The sequence below is a fragment of the Dermacentor andersoni genome, chromosome 2, assembly GCF_023375885.2.
Source record: "Dermacentor andersoni chromosome 2, qqDerAnde1_hic_scaffold, whole genome shotgun sequence".
In the NCBI taxonomy this organism is placed as follows: Eukaryota; Metazoa; Arthropoda; class Arachnida; order Ixodida; family Ixodidae; genus Dermacentor; species Dermacentor andersoni.
The window spans coordinates 103,106,850-103,125,271 of NC_092815.1; the positions used below are offsets into that span (position 1 = coordinate 103,106,850).

The window sequence follows — 18,422 nt, forward strand, 5'->3', positions numbered from 1 at the left end:
AAGTTCTCCGACAACGACCACCGGCGAGGGATCGGCGGCAACGTATACACCTTGATCAACACGTTAGTGCGCGCGCCTCGTCATTAATCATGTGGTTTGACGGCTTTCTTTATTTGTGCGTTTCGTGTTGAAACGAACGGCGTGCTGTATGAGCGCTTCACGCCTCTGCCTTGCGGGGGTAAGAGCCATTGCTCCTGGCCCTGCACTGCCACCGGGATCGGCCTCGGTTTTCTGTCGACGTGACGGACGCGAAAGAAACCCGGGATCCTAACCACAGACAGCTTCGCTTTAAGAGAGTTCGCGCTACATTCGCGCAGATACTGCAAATTTTCCTCCGCGTGGCAGTTATATACGTATGTCAATCCCGGATTCACCTTCGGAAGTAACACTGCAGTCTGGTGACTAAAATAAGAAACGCAGAAAGAAACGGAAGCTCGCTCCCCGTGGGTGCACGAAAGGAGCACATGTTTATTATTGCAATCGCCATTCGGCGTCATTCTGCAGTGCGCGGAAGAGGCGCACCGCACGCGTGCATGGACCAGCCGATGGTGGGTGGATCATCCGGTGGCGGTCCAGACGGAGCAGCTCCGGACCGGGTTCATGGGCGAACCCTTCTTGCAGCCGTAGACGCGAGCGAAGTGCTCCGAGTTCCTCAGCGGCACGTTCACCTGCGTTCGTTTACGTGGCAGGTAAACACAACTGATCGCGCACCAGTTTCCGCTACATGTTAAGGTCAGCGAAAATTACGATATACACCGCACGACGACTCCAAGCTCACGGTTCACGTTTAGCATCAGTTAATGTGTCGCTTGGTACAGCAGCTCCTTGAGTTCCGAAGCTCAAATATTGCTTGTGCAGCTTCAAAAAACACATCCTTTCCAGATGTATGCCAATCTGAGCCACCGACACACCAAGATATAGAAAGATTTTATTTACAGGAAAGGCAGACAGGTCGATCTGAGCTTGGCGCGCTCTAGTCTGCTACTCTGCACTGGGAAATCGGGAACGGTAGTGGAAAGTATAGGGAACAAGTAACATGTATAGTAAGGTGATGTATGACGATGAGGGGAAGAGGAGGAATGAATGCTTGAAGAACCACTCGTTTAGTCTATAGGCTGCATGCACTGCAGTACTACGAGACCATGCCGTCCGCTTTCACCCACCGCCACAGTCGCGCAGACTCCGATAACTGACCGGTAACACTCGACGTTAGAAACAAAAAATTCACCGACGATTTGACAGTGTCTTTTGACTCAAATCGCAGTTTCGTTGTTACCAGTGTATTTGTGAAGGCGCTAGGAATCACCCGATACCCAACTTTCAACGTAAGGCAATGACATTCACGACATTCACCAAGACATTCACGACATTCACCAAGACAATCACCGACCGTTTCATAGCAATTGAACAGACGTGCCAGCAATTAACTACCACAGTACAGAATTTGGCAACGCAAATGGCTAACTTTCTGCAAACATGGATAGGACATCAACCACCGCAGCCACAACAGCAGTGAAAGGCCTCCTGGTCTGGCATTCGAATTGCAACGGTTTTGCTGGGAAAAAGGCTGTACTTCAGCAACACTTAGAACAAGTATCAAGAAAGCCAGATATTATCATGTTGCAAGAGACCCTCATTGAGGAAGTAAAACTCTCAGGTTACCGGTCCCACGCCAGCCCACCAAGCCTCCGGACCGCGGCCGGCAGTAACGGCAGGGGAGTTTGCACCTTGGTGAGAAAAGGCATCACGTACGTCGAGCACGAGTTATTGAGCAAAAGCTCAATCGAGCACACCATGGTAAAGGTGGTTACCGGGAAAAAGCAGAAGGAAAGCACTTTTCTGGTAAACGTGTACAGTAGCCCGTCACACGGAAAGCAGAAATTCAAAGCACTGTTACACAAAGCGTGCAACGTCGCGGGGCCCGACAACAGGCTGGTAATCTGCGGGGACTTTAACGCGCCGAATCAAGCCTGGGGTTACCCCAAAACATTGGCAAAGGGCAGGGAATGCAAGATGCTACCGACTTGGGACTAAATCTAATCACCGACCCAGCATACCCTACAAGAATCGGCAACTCGATCACCCGAGACACAACGCCCGATCTCACTTTCGTCAGGAGTAATGGCGGTGGTATGGCGGACTTCGAATGGCGAAACACGGGCCACGAATTGGGAAGTGACCATTACATTGTGGAGGTCGCTGTCCCGCTCGGTGGTAACGACGAAGTTGGCAGAAGCTTTCGGAAACATAGATTTACTGACTGGGACGCGTTTCGAGGATTGTTGCCCGAGGAGCAACCCGAAATTACGGACATCGAGGAGTAGTCCACCGAGATTGTAAACAAGGTTGAAAAGGCCGCCAAGGAAGTCGAGACGGACGAGCGTGTCCACAGGGTCGACAGCCACCTCGCCCACCTCATCGCAGCCAAGCAGTCCATCCTGTCAAGGTGGAAGACGCAGAGGACAAAGAGAAAGCTACGCAAGAAGGTCGCCGAACTCAACCGCGAGATCGAGTCCCACAGCCGAGTGCTATGCACACAGCAATGGAATGAGGTTTGTAACGCAGCGGACGGCCAGATGCACTGCGGCAAGACGTGGAGTGTGCTGGGGCATCTTTTGGATGCGACCACGACCAAGTCTCACCAGCACCACAACTTGGCCAAGATCATCCACAGGGCGCTGACCGAGCACGGGGAAGACGAAGTGAAGAAACGCCTCGACGACAAGTGCCTCCCGGTCACTCCCACAAAGACGCACCCGGACTACCTAGGCGAAGCAAACGAGTGGCTAGATCGAGACATTGAAGTATGGGAAGTAAGGGTTGCCCTGCACGATCTCAAGAGCAACTCCGCCGCTGGTCCCGACCGCGTTACGAACAGAGCGCTAAAAAATCTTAACGAAGCGGCCATCGAGAACCTCACGGCATACTTCAACACTTGCTGGCGAGCCGAGTCATTACCCCGGCAGTGGAAAGCAGCCAAGACCATCCTGATTCCCAAGCCGGGCAAGCCACCCAACATTGAGAACCTCCGGCCGATCTCGCTTACGTCCTGTGTGGGCAAAGCGTTGGAGCATGTACTCATGAACAGGTGGCAGAGGTACCTGGAAGATTCGGGGCTCTACCCAAACACCGTCATCGGGTTCCGAAACAAGCTCGGAACTCAGGACGCCATGATACAACTGAAAAATGAAATCCTCGATGACACTACTAACACGAAAGACAAGCGAGCCATCTTGGGTTTGGACCTGCAGGGCGCTTTTGACAAAGTGAGACACTCTGCGATTCTGGCCCAGGTGTCACGGCTAAACATGGGCAAGAGAACATATGCGTACATCAAGGATTTTTTGACGGAGCGGACTACCGAAATCATCGCCGGTGACCTGCGGCTCCAAAAGAAGAAGCTCGGCAGTGTCGGGACCCCCCAGGGCTCAGTCATCTCGCCATTACTTTTCAACCTTGTAATGATAGGGGTGCCCGAGTGCCTCTCACGAGTCGCGCGGGTCCGACACACCATCTATTCCGACGACATAACGCTCTGGGTCCCAGGAGGAAGCGACGAACACATCGAGAATACATTGCAAGAGGCGGTTGACGCTATCGACGAGCAGCTGGACGGGTCTGGGCTCGTCTGCTCCCCAAGCAAGTCTGAGCTGTTGGTGATTCCTCCGAAAAGGGCAGCTAGGAAGACGAAAGGCAACGAACCTGCGAGAGAGCAAGACACAATAAAGATCAAGACGAGCGGTGGTCACATGATCCCGGTTGTCGAGAAGATCCGAGTGCTGGGGATGCTGATTGAGCGCAAAAGAGTCAACGGAGAGACGGTCAACCGTCTGGCGGCCAAAGTCACCACGGCCATCCGCCTCATTAAGAGGGTGTCGCACAGAACAGCAGGCATGAAGGAAGAAAGCCTCACCCGGCTAGTGGAATCCTTCGCTATAAGCCACATTACATACGTTGCTGCTTTCCACAACTGGAGGCAGTGCGAACGAAATAAGATCAATGCGCTCATACGCAAAGCGTACAAGGCTGCAATCGGACTTCTCGACTACACAAGCACCGACAAGTTCCTGGCCCTGGGAGTGCATAACACCCTGGAGGAAATCGCCGAGGCGCAGAGGACCGCTCAGCTCGCGCGGCTATCGGAAACAAGAACGGGCAGACAAGTGCTGCGTGACCTACGCCTGGGACCAAAGGAAAGGGGAGCCGAAAATACAGAAGTGTCTGTACCGGACGCAATTAGTAGACGGCTACGGGTATGTCCGGTGCCAAGAAATATGAACCCTGAGTTCCACAAAGAGCGGCGGGCGGCGAGGGCCAAGGCGCTCATCGATCTCCATGCCAAAGACAGGGGTGCCGTGTTTGTGGACGCGGCAGAGTATCCACGTGACAGAAAGGCATTCGCTGCTGCAGTCGTCGGGGCATCGACCGGTGCAACGAGAACAGCGGCGAGTGTGCGGACTCGAGGGGTGCATCAAGCCGAGGAGGTGGCCATTGCTCTGGCCATCGCCGACCCCGAGTGCACGACTGTGCTCTGTGATTCTAGGACGGCAGTGAAAAATTACGCCAGAGCCAGGCTGTGTGGTGAAGCCCCGCGTGTGTTGCGTGTGGTCGATCTCGCGAATGAAAGTCGGTGTGTGGTGATAAAGTGGTTTCCGGCCCACATGGGCAGTGATGTGTCGGATCGCGGCAACGCTAACCACAACGAGACGGCGAACGCGGCGGCGCGAGGACTAACCAACCGTGCCGCTGCTACTATAATAGTATACAGCCGACCCGTCGTGGTGGTGGGAAACCAAGGACAAAATGACTTCCTACAACGAAATTGTGAAATGGTACCGACTAGAGCGAAGGACTATGCCGCCACCTCATCCGGGCTCGACCCGTAAGGAGGCGGTTTTATATCGACAACTTCAAACGGGGTCGTTATTCACCCCGGTGCTGATGAGGCACGTGTGTCCAAGTGTTTATGAAAGTGATCTGTGTTGTGTGTGCCGAAAGGAAAGAGCCACTGCAGCTCACATCCTTTGGGACTGTGCTAAGAATCCGCATGAAGCTGCAACGATAACGACGATCCCGCCGCGGCTCGAGGCCGCAACGAGGTGCTATGACCAAGATGTCCAAACCCAGGCCGTCCAGCAGATCACGGCGGCCCTCGAAATGCAACGACCGAGCGAAACCGGAGGGAGGCTGCCACCCCAAAAGAGGGGCAGGCGCGGTCGACCAAAGGGAATAGTGCGGCCGCGGCCGAAGTAGAGGCGCCACACGCCGCGAGGACGTCATGGCCGCGTCACGGTAACGCCTCCCTAAAGAAGGCTAACCGTTCTACAGGCGTTCACAACAAAGTTTCTTCACTCACTCACTCACCGACGATTACGATATTCCCTAATGAGAAAATTTTAGCGCAGCACTATACGTGTTTTCATTTCGCGATATATTGGCTGGCGCGGACAATCTGTCTCGTGCGGCACGTTGCAAACGGAGTGAAGTGTGGCGCGACTACCTCGCTAATCTGGAGATCGCGAGAGCCAGCGTGTGGGTGACGCGTGGGCGCGATTCACAGCAGCCGCCGCCGACAGTGCGACTTAGCGTTAAGTACGACTTGCACACAAGCTGCAGGCACGGTATACCTTCACATTGTTATTCGAATATACGAGAACACATAAATATGTTATGCGGAAACGGAAAGATAAAGCCCTTTTCCAGCTGCCGTTTGAGGTCTGTCTGAGTGACCGCGGGCTCTAGGTACAGTAAGGGCAGCATACACCCAAATTCTTGTAGGCCCTCGAATATAGCGCAAGTGCTTTATAGAACTAGTTGAATTTCTGAAAGTGTAACGCGTCAGACAATTCGTAAAGTACGACTTGACATGATAGACATGATAGCATCGGATTGTAATTCGAATATACCAAAAAAAAACATAATTCTGTACGCTGAAACTCAAACACAACGCTTTCCAGCCGCCGTTTGTTTTTGGGTGAGCCCGCCACGACAAATCCTGACCAACTAGAGGCTAACAGTTTCGCCGTAAAGACCGCGCAAGGAAGTTGCTATATGTACGAGTGATGTATGCAGGCTGCGCTGCAGCCTGCGTTGGGGTCATACCTGCACCGTCATGTATACCGTTGGGGTCATGCCTGCACCTCCAACGCGTAGAATGTGACTTGAGAAACAAAAATAATGGATTACTGGTTAGTAAAATCGCGCATATAAGTGTCTGTATCGCGTCTACTAGACTGAGATATGACATATAAGTTACTTCTACATTCCCCTCTGCCCGTGCTGCTAGAAGCACATAGGAAGCGGAATGATCGCCGCATAGACGAGCGTATAAGTGCACGATATGACACAGGCACGTCAAGGATGACCGTGTTGTCCCGCCGACAGTGATGGGTGTTAAAAAAAGTATGTGTACTAATAAGCGAACAGTTAAATGTGCGCTGACGGCGCGTGGCTTTCAGGTGTGGCCGAGTTAACGTAAAAGAAACGTAGACTTCGCTCCACCTACAGACGCTTGCTGCGTCTGCTAAGCTCACAAAGTATACGCTAACCCTACGGTTAGCGTATACTTAAGTGTCGGCAACAAAAACCAACCCTCCAATTAAAAAAAAAAAAGAAGCCAGGCAAGAGGTGCAGTATAGGTCTCATGGAGACTTTCTCCTATAGAATCAAAGTCCCACAGCAGCCCATATGTGTGGACGCGGTGACTTGAAAATAGCGCATATATAGTTCGAACAACGTACCCCCGGCACGAAAGCCCGCGCACGGCTTGTATGAATCGAGCTTCGCTAACTGCAGGTTTGTTCGATTCAGAAAAAGGTGCACGGCACCTCAAACGAAAAAGTGCAGGGGGTGCCGGGCTGCACCCACCCGCTGCAAGGTTCAATGGTGCAGTGCACCGCGGCGGCACCTTGCATTGCACACCGTTCAATCGAGCACGGGGGTGCAGGGTGCACTGCTGCACCTTGGGGAATCGAGGGTCTAGGTGCAGTGCACCGTGAATAGGTGCAAAAGGTGCAGAGAAACTTGGCTGAATCGAATAGACCTTGCGTGTCATGTCCGCAGATAAATTACCGATTCTGCCCGCGCATATAAATACAACAGACCGCGAACCTTGAACTTGGCCGGCAGCCGCTCTCGGAAAAGGATCTGGCGGGCGGCGGTGCCGTTTCGCGCCGCGGTCGCCGGCTGGTCGCACTGCCCGAGGGCGAAATTGACGAAGAACAGCTCGTCGGTGGACAGGGCGCGCAGCGTGGGCAGGCGGAACAGCGCCGGCCGTCCCTCGCGCAGCGGGAACGAGCGGACGTAGACGCGGTACAGGGGCTCGAGCACCGCGTTGTCCTCCACGATTTCGGCCAGGAAGTCGTCGGTGACGCCGCCGGCGGGCGAGCCGGCCTCGGCCGACAGCACCTCGCCGTACTGCCGCAGGAAGCACCACGACAGGTGCGCGAACCGCAGCGACGTGGCGCGGCTCCACGACGGCCGATCGTCGTGCACGGTCTGCATGTATATGTGCATGTATACAAGGCGGGCGCGGTCAGTTGTGCTTCTTAAAAGAAATTAGGTTTCTTATAGTGCCACCGGAGCTGACGCTGTATATATAATGCCCGCGAGCAATCCGACTGAGCACCATACGTGTCACGCACTTCCGTCTTTCGCAACATAAATCGCAACAGCGAGTGCGCGAGTATATACTGCACGCATACCTGCATGTCGGCGACGGCGGCGAACAGTCCCCGCAGGGCGTAGGGCAGGAATCGGGGCACGTGCATGGGAAGCACGTCTTGCACGCGTGCCAGGAAGCCCAGCACGCCGTAGGGCAGCAGCACGCTGTTGCGCTCCGGATCGTGCCTGCATTGCGCCACCGCGTGCAGATCTCATTGTATCGCGAGCGAAATAAAGACAACGTGAAAGCTCGGTCTATTAATGAGCACCAATTAACTCGCCCGGACTTTAGTACGTCTTCGGGCATTCCGTGTTTTAAGAGCGAAGACGTGCATAACTGCGGAAACCAATCGTTTACGCCGATGGCACCTCGCAGTGCAAAACGAAGTCTGTACAATGCGCCTAACCGGTCCCAGATGGGGACAGGTGCCGTCATCACGTAATAAGTGTATACAGACCTCCAACACACGTTATGGGAACTGATTAGGACATTTAAAGATCGCGCACGCTGCATGTAGTTATACCAGGAGCATTAGAGTAAAGGGCACAAAGTGTGCAAGCGTAATTTTTTTTAGCAATATAGCAGAAACCATAAAATACGCAACGCGCGTATCAGCAATTTTCGCTAAGCCTTCCGACGAAAGGAGGCGGACACGATGGCAAAATATGGGAGGGCGTATACCTGTACGCGAGGTCGAAGCTGCTGACGTCGTGCAAGCCTGCTGCAGCGCCGTTATTCCAGGCCCCATCGCGGGCCGCTGCAGAGCTGTTCCGGCGCACTCGCTGCAGCGCGGACCAGTAGCGACGCTGCACGGCGGTCTTCATGTGGAAGTAGCTCTCGAGCAGGCTGCGCTCGTTCAGCATGGGCACGTCCACGAACAGGTGTCCCAGCTCGGACTCGCCCGGCTGCTCGCGGGGCACGCCCAGCGACAGCGACGTCTGCGACAGCCGCGACAGCGTCGCGTTCACGTCCTCCGCTGACAGCCACGGAGCCTGCGTGGTGCGAAAGGTACCGTTGCAACTCCGCAATGCCGAGAGAGAGACGCCTGGCGGGCACTCTGGCAATCGGGGATGGTGCGAGCAGTTGTTAGTGTTTTACTTGAACGCTGTAAAGGGCGATTGGAGTAATTGCCTCGAAGCGTGAAAAATTAATATATTATTGTGTTCACGTCCTGTTCACCATGCTAGCAAGTTTTCTCGCAATGCTGAAGACTCTTCGTCACATAATCAGTCATGCATTGTCAGCGCGAAGTTAAGGAGGTAGTCTTGCCAGCCACTAAACACATCGAGACAACAACGGAAATACGCGTATATTCTGCGGCGACACGGCCGAACGGAAAAAGCACGCATACTTTCTTGATGCAATGGTCGCGACGTTTAATCTTGCAACGATGTTCGTTTCCGATTTATTCGCGATGGAACGCCCAAAGTTGCGGCACCCCTTTAAACAGTGCCACACAAAGCACAACCGAAATGGCACGTCTGAGCACGTGATCATGGAATACAACCAGCGCGTGTGGGCGCAGTGAAATCCTCGCGCATATAATAGCAGCAGCGCGGAGGCGAGCAATAAGACGGCGGACCTTCTTGATGAAGTGTGCCATGGCGTCGGCGGCGCTGTGGGCGAGGCCGAGCATTTTGCGCGCCGTGTCCGATTGGCTGAGGAAGGGCGTGGCGTGGCGCAGCATGACGGTGAGTGCGGCGCCGAACACCTTCTCCACCAACTGGACGCACGCCTGCAGCCGCTCCATGCCGGGGATGCGGCGGCCCTCCACCGACAGGGAAACCTGGACAGGGCGACGACAGGCGGGTGAGCTACCCGCGGGACTGCGCCGGAGGCGCAAGAAGCAGTCGCCAGTACGTGGTACTTCGCGTGCTCAAATTCTCCTCTGTGAAAGCCGCGATAACCTCTTGCCCGAGAAAAACTCGAATAATGACAAAATCGTTGAAGTGGGCTACTGGGTTATCATGTGGTCTCAGAAGGAGATATATGAAGGATTCGATCCAGTAGCAGATGGAGTGCGCTATATATATATACCGTAATACGGTAGAATGAACAAAGAGTGCATACCACATCAGACGTGGTACTTATGCGTTCTAGTCAGCTCGGTGCCACACTGAAAACGATGGATTGCCGGCAACCACTTTATGGAGGAGTAGCTTCCCTGTCCCATATTTGGCGCAGTTTCAAGGAGTTCTACCGCTCAACGACAGTGCTTTTATTCTGCATGCTTATGCGCTCTTGAGTAAAATGCCTCACTGAAGAAAGCAAGGTGAACATACACAGTCGCCCACAAAAGGTTTGCGCCACACAGGATTTACGAAAAAAACTGAATACTCTCAAAGCTTGGGCACATTGCTTCGAATTGAATGTTTCTATAAGTAGTAGTTTTTGCAACCTACGTATAGTGCTTCATTAAATTAGAACCGCGTGCCTTAAGAGACCAGACATTCACATTTGTCGTGGAACTCGTGCCCCGCAAACTTTTGCGGTTGACCTTATACTTCATCGCGTAGGTCTAGAACAACGAATGTGCAGTTACACACGGGCAAGCAAGTTACTCCAGCAGACAAAAAGAAATATCAGAATTCAGTCTCTGCTTGGAGCACAATGAAACTCCGACGAGGTGCGTTGACCATTACTAATAATAGTGATTATAACGTTAGCACATCAAGTTCACGCAGTTCACCGGTTGAGACCGAGCGTTCCCGCGTACCAGATGTTCACCAGTGGGTCCCGGCAGGAAGGGCGCCATGGCGACCATGAGGCGGTAGCCGACGTAGTTGAGCAGCACCGCGGTCGGAGTGGCCTGCGTGAGCCTGGCCAGCCGCTGCAGGTACAGCATGGAGCGCACGGCCACGGGCTGTATGGCCGCGGCTGCCGCGCTGCCCTTCAGCACGCCGTTCATGAACAGCACCCAGTCCCAGCGGGAGCCGCCCGGCACGCTGCCTAGGGACACCTGAGCAAGGCGCAGACACGCGCTCGAGAGGGGCAGCCTAGAGCTCTCCGTTAATAGCGCGCGAATGCATAACCGTGCATAACGCACAATGCTGACTGTAGAATCTACCCCACAAGTGGTTTGCAGCGCTGCCGAAGGTATGCTACGAGGCGTACACAGGCAATATCCTTGCGCAGCGGAATGTAGTTCCGGCCGTAACTGTCTGATTAGACAGGATTAGAGTGTCTTGCATTTGTTTGGTACATGATACGTACATGAACGCGCATGTATACATCGTGCTACCGCGAATCCGGCAGCCGCTGAGCGGACGACGGGGCGCGGATGAATATGTCTCGAGCAGCATTCGGCCTTCCTATTGGCTAAGGAGTCCTCTAGCTTTCACAGTGCTGTAAACGACTTGTGAGACGGAGTATATAGAAAACCATCTCCATTGAGATATACAAAAAGACAATATGTTCGGTAAGGAGTACTGCACTGCTTTACCACAAGTACGGGGGGGGGGGGGGGTAGAAAAGGAGGGGGGCAGCGTGAGGTTAGAGTTTGGAGCGGAAGGGAAAGAATTTGGTCAGAATAGAGACAGCAGGCGAAGCAGATGGAGAGAGGGAGGAGTGTGGGTATAGTTTAACAATTTATTTAGCCTGATTCTACACCTTTACTTTAGGGGTGCGCGAATATTCGAAACTTTCCAATAACCAATCGAATAGTGTCCCATTCGATTCTATCGATTTGGTACCTTAGAATTGAATAGGCACTTTTTGTAAGTACGAATATTTTTCGAAGATCTTTCGAATACATTAAAACGTGAAATGTGCGTAATCGAATGTAAAATGGGGAAAAAAGAAAGGAGTACGATAAATGGGGCGGGGGGGGGGGGGGCGTAATCTCTGTGGGCATCAAGCTCTATTCGTGCTTTTAATAAACAGAGCTTCATACCGTGCATGCAATTTAATGAAAAAAAAATCGCTAACGTTGTGAATACTAGGATATGACCATCGTTTTGCCCCATTTCTGTAAACGGCTGTTCGTTATTCGAAAACTTCTTGATATTCGACTGGATTCGGTTCTGGCACTATTCTATTCGTATTCGAATTCAGTCTCAAATATTACTTTTCGCACGCACGCTTACTCCCGAATCCCGAAAAAAAAAGAAGATAAGTAGCTGGAACATAATCGTCACATATTACACCGGCAATAGTGATTTTACCATACGCGTCATTGATATCACAAACCCGGGAACCACCCCGGCTACGGGAATGGCCCCTTTTAGATCTTCCGCGAGGCAGTTCGCCAAGCCAATGGCGGTGCAGTCATTTTTGCAATCAGCGCGCACAAGCACATGTGGCTTGCTTGCCTTAATTATGGTATAACAAACGTGTACGTTGCTTTCGCGATGAATACATGCGCAAGAAACAAGCCTCAACGCATGCGCAGCTATAGCACTTCGTCTTCGTTTGTACCATGCCCGGTCGCCATTAGTTAGGCAGATAACGCACAGAAGCGTACATGCAAATCATAAGGCGTTATGCGGTCTGCCATGCCTGTGTCTCGCAAGTCACTGGGGAGATCATTTTAAACATGATTAATTAGTAAGCATGCTATGACGTTAAAGTTAAGGGCAATTGGAGAAAGAAAGTTGTCTTATCCTAGTTTCGGTTATCCCACTACTCATTTGGAACATCAGTGCTCTGGGACCGTCGTAACATTAGATTTAAGCGTCGTTCCACTGGTTGATTATGCGAGTATGACAAAAGAGAACTGCGACAATGTGATCTTGCGTTACATATGGTGAAAGAAAAAGAAAGTGATGCGCTTCGTTTGCAACCCGGATGAAGAAATGCTGAGCTAAGCGTGAAAATTTCATAAACAAATAGAGTGCCATGACAACCCCTTTTCGCGGTATTGACTGCTTGACCCATGCATAACTTGTTTGCCCTATGCGTAACTTCACTTTGGAGCGTACTTACACCGCTCATTTCCCAACTAAGTACGCTCACCGAGCAAACGCTGTCCATCGGCTATTACGAACTTCCTTCCGAAATATGGTGGTAAATAAAGAAGGTGACAGCACTTTTTTTTTTTTTTTTTGCGCGAGTGTAGAGCGCACAGTCGTAAACATGCTCAGGTCTTTCCGCGACAACAGGTAGCTGTAGCTGCTGCTCAGCGTGTCATCATAGCGCGGCCTAAATATCACAGCTTACGCGGTTGTCACACGGCGCAATTTCGATCGCGATCGAGCCTGACAGGGATCGAATTTCTTAGTCGCGATTGGCTCCTTTGCGCAAGCTGCGGAAGGATCGAAGCCAATGACGGGTCGAGAATGTCGACCCAGATCAGGCTCGATCGCGATCGAAAGTGGCCATGCATGTGACGCCGGTGTCATATACTGCACACACAGCGCACATCAAGAGGCAAGATAACGAAGCGAAATCTGGGCTTCGTGAAAAGCGCGATACAAAGAAGCGCCAGTAAATGAAGAAAAAAAAACTGTAGCGCTAAAATAAGCCCGCCATCCCACAGAAAGCGTGGCAGAAAAATAGAGGCATATACTGCAGTGCCATCGGAAGATGTGGACGTCCAAAACTATATCGAAAGCGTCAACCTTGTATTTTCGTAACTGCCAACGGTACACTTATATAAGCACCCCTGCCGTTCAGAGGGAGGAAGAGACTGCGTCGGCTGTCGTGTATGAGCCGATGTCGTAGTGGGACTTTATATATAAAGTGTTGTGCGGCAAAGCATTGATACTTGGTGCTGAAGTAGGAGAGAGCTAACTCGAGTGAATGCGAATGGAGCACGGGTGATGTGACAGCACGTGTAGCGATGGCATTCACTCTACTTGAGTTTTTTTTTAAATCTTTATTTATTATTATTAAATTGTGCGTTTGAAATAAAGCTGGACTGTCATTAGGTCCTCTGCTGCATGTTGAAAGAATACTTCTTGGCAGCCACTGCACCGAATTTGATGAGGTTTCTTACATTTAAAAGAAAATGTTAAAATCGAATTACTGTTGTAAGCGGATTTATTGTTTAGGTCGTCATTTTTTTATTTAAATAAATGTTATAAGAATTTCAAAACTAAAAAAAGAAAGAAAGTACGAAATATAGAGTTGCCACTGTGTAACTCAGAGATGAAACAACGATATCACAATTCTGCAAACTGCGCTTAATAATAAATATAAAGCGGACAAAATTGATGTATTACATATCGCGCTGAAATATACCACTAATTAGTGAGTAGGACTTTTGCAAGAAAGTCCTTACGGACATGCTAACAAATTCATGTCAGCTGTAAATTCATATATCAAGCCTGACCGCTTATAGTCTGACCTCTCTGACGATGCAATTTACAGTATTGCGTGTTTGATTTGGGTGTAGGGTGACAGATTTGCAAACTTCGTGTTTGTATTTCTTCTTGAGCTTAGGAAATGTCGGCAATTTGTGTTAAGAAAAGAAAATATCCAGACCCCAAATCAGAATTCTGCTGTTACAGTCACTAAATTCAACTTTCTCTCTCAAATGCAACACAAATTATTCGAATTGGACCAGGGGTTGTCCCATAAAAGCACTTCTGCATTTTACAACTATTTGCATAGGCGGCCTCGGAGCTGGCCCCGAGCTAAATAAAGCCATCCTCTTAGGGAAGATAGTCCGGTGGATTTGATAATCGCTTCAGCGGTCTGCGGTGTTCAGTAATGGGTATACCGCTAATGGACAACCAGTTTCGAACGGAATTTCAGCGGGCTCTTCGCGCAACGTGTAAAAAAATCGACGCGAACATGCCGGCAAAAGTAGCCGCACGAGTCGCATTTCCGACGTATTTCCGGCAATTACTCGCCGCGTCTACTTCGCGCCGGGCTACGACGCTTCATGTGATTGTGACTTAAATATAGCATACAGAAAGCAGTTAAAAGCTTCGTTACACACCATCAGCATCACGTAGACGAGAACCATACGCAGCAGCGATGGCATGCTGAAAATTCGTCGGAAATACTTTTATATGCTATCTTCGATTTCCACTTAAAGCAGTCTTCGCCAGTTACCCTGAAGAACAGCGGTGGCTTGCGCGACGGCTGGCTCTCGATGGAGCGAGCGAGGCCTGCCTCGAGCTCCACGATGGCGTCGATGATCTTGGTGTCCTCGCGACCTTTGTAGAAGAACTTGAGCGCGCGACCCACGACCTCCCGGTACCAGTCCATGGCGCGGCTCCCGTCCATGTGTTCGTGGGATGACAGCAGAAGCTGCGCCTGCGACCGAGTGTGTATATAGGACACCGAACTCCGTTTCAGCTCTTGCGATTGTAACTCTTGGGTCGCGCGATTTTAGATCGCCCTCCAACAAACCTGGCTAGAGCTTTATTTTGTCCGACGAGTAAATCTCAATGTAATATACAATGGCGAGAACTCTATACACAGACGTCTCCTTTAGACCATGCAGCGAGGAGAAGGAGGACACTAGATGTCTGACCTTTTTTTGAGTAAAGTACGCGCGTTTCCCCCCGGTTTTATTTGTCGGAAATTTTGAATGCGGTGCATTTGCGGCACGCAACCGATAGTACTGAGGACTATTTTTGAACGCTTTCGTTATTGTCCGACTGCTGTTTTTGAACACTGGAGTAAATTATAGAATGATCAATGACTGACAAGCGACCCGAGTAACTGCTGCGCTTGCAGCACATGCTATGTCATTTACGAACGGACGGAGGGACAGATGAACTGAGGTCACTGACAGATCAGCCCCGTCCGAGGCTATATCGCCTGTTTGAATATTTGAACGAATCAACACAGCACAACGTGTGCGAATCAGCATGTCACGATTCACGTGCGTGCAGGGCCACCTAAGCGCGCGAAGTTGTCCCGGCGCCATGCCTATATATAGGCGGACAGAAAACGTGCAGGAGGAAAGAGCACTGCGACAGCACCTGTCCGAGGACAACCAGAAGCCTCTCTCTGGGTGGTTGGCGCTGCTGGTCGTCGCGGAGAGAAGGCAGCCGCTCGAGGCCCACGGTGACGAACGGGAAGATGGCCAGCGAGCCGGCCACTTTGCCCGCGATGTGGGCCACATTCTTGCGGCCCCTGGGCGTCACGTCGAAAGGCCAGCCCTCGAGGTCCAGGTACCGCAGCACGCTCGTGAGAGAGTCCGTCTCGCGCGACGTCCGCGAGGACTCCTGCGTGAGCGCAGACACTATATACGTCGCTGTCGCGGCGTACATCGCTACGTTTCACAACGAGGTTGCGCGACAACCGAATTTCCGCCGTTGCCGAAGGGCGACGGCAGAAATTATTCGGAGCTTTTGCAGGCAACTGGAAGTGAATCCACAAAGCTTTCGCATGGTTCTATCGTAGGAACTGTAAGAGTACGGGCTATACGTATAGGTAGCGAAAATATACGGTGGGGAGCAAGTTTTAGGAGGCGTCAATTGGTGGAGTCCAACAAGTGTTTGCGCTGTTCCATCCCTTTTGTCTAGCTGTCAGCTGTAAAAGAACAACAAGCGCCCAGGCGACTGTTTGTGAATCCCGCATTGCAACACTTGTAGCAGGTGGCCTCACTTATAGACGTGTAAGCTACAGTGCTTTTATGTTGAATGTGCTAAGCACCAACGCTCAATAACAGTGCATGAGAAGCTTTCCTATAAAAAAAAAAAGAAAAACATTTTCATTTTCTTTTTCTGGCAGTGAGGGACGAGAAGCACTGCCGTCGCGTGCACTACACTAACCTTCGCGCAGGATGCGACGAACAGCAGGATCTGGTGGCCGAAGTGGTGCCTGTTCTGGTGCACCCGGTCGGCGTCCTGCGCCACGTAGGCGGCGGCCAGCTCGTGCAGCGCCTGGTACGCGTAGCCGGGGCTTTGGCTGGCGTACGGCGCGGAGCGCAGGTCGGCGCCCCCGATCAGCCGCTGCCAGTGGGACGAGCACACGTGCGCGTAGTAGTCGTCGCACGGAGACACCGCCGAGTCGAGCTTGTCGTCGAAGTAGTGCGCCTCGGCGTGGCACACCGAGTCGTTGCACAGGTACAGCGCGGTGCCGACGGAGCCCGACGAGCGCCACGCAATCGTCTGTGCGTACAAGAGACGCGCGTTCGCCATGTGCTGGCAGGGAACGGCAAGACCAGTAGCACAGGCCCGAAGTCAACGGAACGAGTCGCTGTTATGGGCCCAGCCTACATCGCGTCCTTCGCGTTTCAGCGGGCCTCAAGCCCCTTGTTGCTTAAGAAGTCGTCCCCGTTCTTATATATCTTGCATTAAGCAAGCAAGCTCGAAAGCTATCGTTTACCTCGTTGCTTCGGATTATTTCTTATTGCGCCCGGTTTAAGCACACCCACACCTTTTCGATATCCCCCACCCCCCTTGTATACGGGAACTGCGAACGAAGAGTGGCAAGGATTTTATTCACTCGTTTAGCGACTACGTCGGTTCTACCAGAGTCATTCAATGCTTTTCATTCGTGCATTGAAAGACTCTGGTTCTACCCATTCTCTGCACCCTCGCCCCCTTTTCTCTGCCAGTCTATCTAGCTTCTGCCTGCACTAGAAAGGTAAGCGCTGCAATTTTCTGCAATGCTTTTGCGGGGGGTCACGGATAATTACAGCTGTCAAGAAGCTAATGTGGCGACGTCCAAGGAGCTCCAGAGGGCACTGCGCACAGTCGACGCGGCGCAGAGATCCAAACGAGTATGTCGCGTCGCCTTTTCTCTGTGCCGCGCGCCTGTCATGTACACACACAGGCTCTGAACCCCTCTTCCCCCCCCCCCACCCACCCTGGAGTGGTGTGCCAGATAGCAGCAGCAGCAGAAGTGAGAAAGCCGAAGGAAGAGGCAGAGAAAGCTTCGCGTTAAAGGAAAAAAAGAGTTAGAGAGAGAAAAGAAAATAAAACCGCAAAGCGACGCACTTTTCCGGAGACGAGAATCGCGACCATGGGCACAGTAAGCAGGGCGGCGGCCAGCGCGGCCGACAGCACTATCGCCAGGCGTCTCGACCCCTGCAGGCGGCTGAGCAGCTGGGGAATAACCCGCCGTCCGGGCCTGGGCGGGGGCACCAGGTTGAGGTCACCGCACTCGGACGAGGCCTGGCTGCTGGGAGCCGGACTGGAGGCCGGCGCCGGTCGCGTTCCTCCCTCCGTCTCCTGAGCACCACTCGCACCGCGCGCACGCACAAGCGGAGCTGGCGGCTGCGACGCCGACGTTGTCCTGGCCGACGACGTGCCCCCAACCGACGACCGGTTGGTCGACGTTGCGGCTGGACAAGTAGCGAATTCGGACTTCTTGGCGCGCTTACAGGCGGCGAATAATGACGCGATCGGAAAACACGCGCGAACACGTATATGCGCAGCCTTTTGCGAAAGTACAGACGACATACATACGGGCCGCGCACTGACGCTTCCGTGACACTTCTGCCTATCTGTCTTGTCAACTGAAATTCAAAACCCTTTATTATTAGCTAGATACGTGGCTAATTACCTGTCAGCGATTCTTTTACGTGCGAATCACAACCATCACTCGATCTTACGGGCACTCACGTCAGGCGTACCGCGCGGCGTGGTTCTGGAGCCATTTGTTTCTGCAATCAATATTAAGTATCCATAGCATCGAACGTGTCGGCCGTTCATCCGAATTTTGCGCCATTTACCGCTCCGCTGACAACTTTACAGATACTAATACACTTCAGTCCGACCTTCATTGCCTAATAAATTGATACGCCACTTCGCTCGTGTCTTTGCACACCAAGAAAACAAGGCGTATGTTCCTGCATGCTTTACTAGCTCTATACCGACGCCGGCTGCACGTTATTGCCAATGCGCTGGTCAGA

General features: G+C 52.1%; 1 protein-coding gene across 2 annotated transcripts in view; it reads right to left on the reverse strand.

The window, feature by feature from the left end:
* Positions 1-430: 430 nt before the first annotated feature.
* LOC126541518 (neprilysin-1-like) overlaps positions 431-18,422 on the reverse strand; it is a 28,236-nt gene continuing 10,244 nt past the window's right edge. Inside the window, exons 2-11 of one of the 2 annotated variants that reach the window (XM_050188307.3) lie at positions 17,506-17,852; positions 16,336-16,674; positions 15,541-15,786; positions 14,663-14,866; positions 10,380-10,622; positions 9,246-9,449; positions 8,345-8,655; positions 7,704-7,848; positions 7,111-7,497; positions 431-668 (exon numbers count right to left, since the gene is read on the reverse strand). In XM_050188307.3, the coding sequence (XP_050044264.1) occupies positions 558-668; positions 7,111-7,497; positions 7,704-7,848; positions 8,345-8,655; positions 9,246-9,449; positions 10,380-10,622; positions 14,663-14,866; positions 15,541-15,786; positions 16,336-16,674; positions 17,506-17,852 (2,537 nt within the window). In that variant the 3' untranslated portion in view covers positions 431-557. The remainder of the gene's footprint in view (positions 669-7,110; positions 7,498-7,703; positions 7,849-8,344; positions 8,656-9,245; positions 9,450-10,379; positions 10,623-14,662; positions 14,867-15,540; positions 15,787-16,335; positions 16,675-17,505; positions 17,853-18,422) is intronic. The other variant, XM_050188311.3, reaches the window with a different exon arrangement.